Genomic DNA, 4,749 nt, shown 5'->3' with positions numbered 1-4,749 from the left:
GCAGGATTCCATAGTAGAAGAATGTACAGCTAAGGAAGGGAGAGGGCCTAAGGAATTGAAAAGATGCTATCTTGAGTATATGGCAAGGTAGAAAAATATTACCAGTGTGCATAAATAAGCATCTCTTAGAATGACTTGAGTCTCAGCAGTTGATATGTGCAAGTTCAACACTCATGGGAAAATCAGATCAGCTGATGAGCAGCAGAACTTTGGGCAAATTGGAAGACAGAAAATGACCTTTGACATACTACCTTCTTAAAATTGATTTTGAGATATAATAAGCTGTAACTCCAATTAACTTACCTGTTTGGTTTCCATTGCTATTTGTAATATTTTCTTTTGATGCCTGGTTGGAGGGGGGTTTTCTATGTGTCGAGATTTTGTACTTCCTGAAACAAATCCTGTGCATGACACATTTCCAAGGACCAATACAAAAGCCTTTTGCTATTCCTTTAAGAATAACTTTGCTATAAAGAAAATTGATAGTTCTAATTTAGAATTTTGAAAGGGATGAGCAAAACTGGGAGTAATTTTCCAGATGAAAAACACAGTGGCGGGGTGGCGGTGGTGGTAAACGACTCCAAAGTTTTCGTGGCTGTTAAGAGCCAGATGAGGACTTCACTAAATCTGAGTCCTTATCTGCTTTATGGGAGTAAATAATTAAAATTACAAATACTTGGTGGTTTCTGGTGCCACCTCCTTAAAATGGAGCTCTGAGTGAGTGAGCCATGATTTTTTGTGGGTTAATGCATAGAGTTAATAACCTGAAGGCAGCAGAAGTGCGAGATTCAAGGGAGTTCCTTTGGGCTCATTTGGTGCTGCGGCCACATCACTGTGTGATCTTAGCCTGGTCTTCACTTAACTCTCCGTAGTCTCAGTCTGCACGTTTATAAAGCGAGGAAATGGACCAGATCGTGATGGCACTGGGCTTTGGCTTCTCCCATGACTGTCTTGTAGTCATTGCTAATCATTTAGGACAGGGGTCCCCAACCCCCCGGCTGCACACCGGTACCAGTCCCTGGGCTGTTAGGAACCGGGCCACATAGCAGGTGAGCAGTGAGAGAGCCATGGAAGTTTCATCTGTATTTGCAGCCACTTCCCAACGCTAGCATCATTGCCTCAGCTCTGCCTAAGATCATCAGGTGTTAGATTCTCATAGGAGCACTGGTCCCTAGTGCCAGAAAGGTTAGGGGGGACCACTGACTTAGGACACATACTCTCTCACCTACTTATAGCCTCTGAATCCTTCTCATTCATCCTCACGCCTTTAGGCAAGCACTTTTAGTTGACTGCTGTTAGAAAGTGAAATATCTATTTTCCATCCTGGACCAGATGATTTTTATGGTCCTTTTGAACTTTAACATTTTCTGAAATTCCCAAATCCTGGTCAGCCAACTCCCAAAAGCACTTGATTTATTACCATGGTTTCAGAAGTGATGAATAATTAAGTGGAGAAATCAAGGAAAATTCATAGTTCTTGGCAGGAAAAAAACCAAAAAACAAAACTTCCAGGGCATGATAGAGTGAGTTTCACTCGTCATCCTGTACATGAAGAACATCATGTGGTCTGTGTGGTTTTAACCATCTAAAGCTTTTTAAAGCCAGAGGCAGGTAACCAAATCTAGATCTATATTCCCTCCAGGCTCTCAGAACTAACTTTTAGGTGCTTCTCATCTCAGGTCCCAGTGTCCCAGTTTAAGGACATTTTGAGTTTCTCTGGGCAAGAATAGACAGGCTCTTTTTCTTCTTCCTACCAAAGATAACCCATTTGTTAACGATTATATTGCACATGAATCGTACTCAAAGAAAACTGGCAGAGGAAGTTTGAAACTTGAAGAGGACAGAAACATACCTTGTCCATTGCCTTATAAAATGTTAACACCTAGTTATTTAACCGTCAGTCCCACGTGGGAGGTCTCACCAATGAAGTGTGGAGCACACGTGTTAACGTTTACATTCCATAGTTCCTGTCCTTTGGCTGTGACTGTGTCTTGCGCAGGGGAGAAGCACAGCAGTGATGACCCCGATGTTAACAGATCTCCCCAGATAGAGTGATCACTTTCTTCCCATTCGTGGCTATGTTTTTAGGGATCCTTTTTACAGTCTTCCTCAAGTGCTGGCGTGTGGATGGATGGGACAGAGTACAAAATGCTGAAACCTTTTCTTTATTTCTTTTTCTCGATGCTCCTTTCCCTAAATGCCCTTTTCATCTGCCAGGTCGGCTTTATCTTGGATGCTTTTTTCCAGCATCCCACTCCTGGCCGCCTGCTGCCGATGCAGGAGGCATGTGCGCATATTGTGAGGCTGTGGCCCCCATTCCTCAGAGCTGGAACAGTTGAGCTAGGAGTGAAGGATGTGCCAGTTTTGACTGGGCTCCACACCCCTCCCGCATTTGGATTCAAATGGCTTTTGGCATCTTGAAAAGAAGGATTAGCCCAGGTTGTATCCTCCTGCAGCCTCCACGCACCCTGTTCCTGTCAACCCAAGGCTGGAGTTTGGCTTCCTCTCATTGTTTGACTTCTGAAACCCTCAGTTTGGGCAGCACCTGAATGCCTCCATTGTCCAGAAGAGCTGCCAGAACCCAGGAGTCTCTTCTCAGGGCTGGGAACTCTGTCCCTAGGAATCCAAGTAATAACTTAATAGCCTCTGGCCTCTGCTCAGCACATCCTCTCACAAGGGCTTTGTGAGTTGCAAAGCACACAGGTGAAGAGGAATGTCACAGCACTCCTTGTTCTCCAAATCAGATGCCTTCTCAGCCCGTGTGTTTACTGAGAACTGAGGCTTTATAGAGCCCTCCACCCCCCAAAAGAATTTGACAAAAAGGGGTGAAAATCAATAGCATCCCATCTTCCAGTGAAAACTGGGGAGTCACTGTTAAATCTCTTGAGGCATCGTACATCTATAAACGCTCACACACACACACTGTGTGCTTTAATTCTAGGCCTCTTTTACAGTTGCACTTTTTCAACTTTTGTTGTAGTTATCTCCTAGTATGCCCAGGGTTAGCTCAGTATTTCTTAAGTATTATGTAATACATGGCCCAAAGAACTTTGCAGGCTTACACATTTCCTCCTTAGCATAATGTTTGCCTCAGTGGGGTACAGCGAAGTGAAGTGCAGTTCTCTCCACCTTTATGACCGAATGTGAAGGACTGATGTCTGAATATGGCAGCCAGAGACTTGAATTTAAGTCCAGATTGGCTTCTTTGATCTAAGCATCTTATGGCATTTCATTGAGTGAGCTCGATACTCAAAAGTATACACACACATGTGTTACTCAAAGAGCAATGCACTTCCTGATGGATTCTGATGTTGTATCAGAACCTAACTTATTTTAAAACTGCCTGTTCGCTCCTTACTATTAAATAAAGCCTACTACCTATTAAAGCTTACTTTTCTTTTGGACAGCATATTACTGACACTATGTTTTCTCCTTTTTCATTTAGGAAAGCATGCCTCAGACGCCTCCCTTTTCAGCAATGTTTGACAGCAGCGGTTACAACCGAAACCTCTATCAGTCTGCAGAAGACAGCTGTGGAGGGTTGTATTACCATGACAACAACCTCCTCTCTGGATCTCTGGAAGCACTCATCCAGCACCTAGTACCTAATGTGGATTACTATCCGGATGTAGGTATCCGTGTTCCTCTCAAACACATCCTTGGTATTCGGCAGAAATTATGGTATAGTAGTCAGGGGATTTAGATACTACAGAATTAAATCTGGGCCGCTAAGACTTTTTCTAATAAGAAATAGCATATGGTTATTGACTGCATTGAGATCAAACTGAGCCTGGGTATGATTCAGATTTTAGCTGTCTCCATATCAATTTGTTTTCAGGGTTGGTACCACATTGTAGGAATCAGATGCCATCTAGAAGGAGGTATCTGATATGCCTGCTTGATTCAGGCATATACCTTGGTCCTTAAATAGACGTGGCAGAGAACATTGGATGCTCCCAGAATATTTAATGCCTTTTTGTTTCCAAGATCATCACTAGGCTGAGAAAAGTGAAGTTAGGGAAAATGCATAACAAAGAGAACAAGAATTACATTCAGGGTGCAATTCTGTATAGAATGGACCTCAGATGACATACTTGTTTATGCTTTACTTTGATAACTGGCATTTGTATAGATAATACTTTCTAATTTAAGCAATTCATTGACATTTCCTCAGTCTTCACACAAATTCCAAGAGGTTAGAGAGATAACTGAAATTCGTAATTTGCACATGGTCTCACTCCTAGTATCAGCAATCAAACCCAGGTTTTCTAATTCCGGAGCAAGTGATGTTTTTTCCCCTTCCCTTATGCTACAGCTGACCCTGTCAACCAACAGCTGGTTGTTGATAAATATTTCATGAAAATATTTAGACACTAAATTCATGTTTTTGTAAATATAATAATGACCTTGGTGTGCAAAGGATAGTTCGTGCTTGCCACTGTAATTCAACATAACGTTTCTTACTGAGTTATCTCTCTGTATGTGATTTGTTACATAGCATTTTCAAATATGTTGCCACACAGGGAAAACTTACAATCAAAAGTAAAAAGAGTCCCTTGTTCAGCTCTGTAAGTGTTTATGAGTTACTAAAGGTGCCTAAGGGGAGAAAAGAACCCATGGAATTTTTCTTTTCATTGGGAGACAGAAACTATTATAACAAATAAGCGCTACTTCATTACTGGCTTCTTGGGAGACAATGTGTTTAAAGAAAAGCATATAGTGCGATATTGTATTTTATCTGATTGCTTA

At 41.9% G+C, this 4,749-nt stretch overlaps 1 protein-coding gene across 1 annotated transcript in view; it reads left to right on the top strand.

Annotated features, from left to right (window-relative positions):
* RASGEF1B (RasGEF domain family member 1B) overlaps positions 1–4,749 on the top strand; it is a 39,784-nt gene that overhangs the window by 8,990 nt on the left and 26,045 nt on the right. The window contains exon 2 of the mRNA XM_011360596.2: positions 3,446–3,628. Coding sequence (XP_011358898.1) covers positions 3,452–3,628 — 177 coding nt within the window. The 5' untranslated portion in view covers positions 3,446–3,451. The remainder of the gene's footprint in view (positions 1–3,445; positions 3,629–4,749) is intronic.

Source organism: Pteropus vampyrus, unplaced genomic scaffold, assembly GCF_000151845.1.
Source record: "Pteropus vampyrus isolate Shadow unplaced genomic scaffold, Pvam_2.0 Scaffold56, whole genome shotgun sequence".
NCBI lineage: Eukaryota > Metazoa > Chordata > Mammalia > Chiroptera > Pteropodidae > Pteropus > Pteropus vampyrus.
This window is presented reverse-complemented; position numbering and strand designations above follow the sequence as displayed.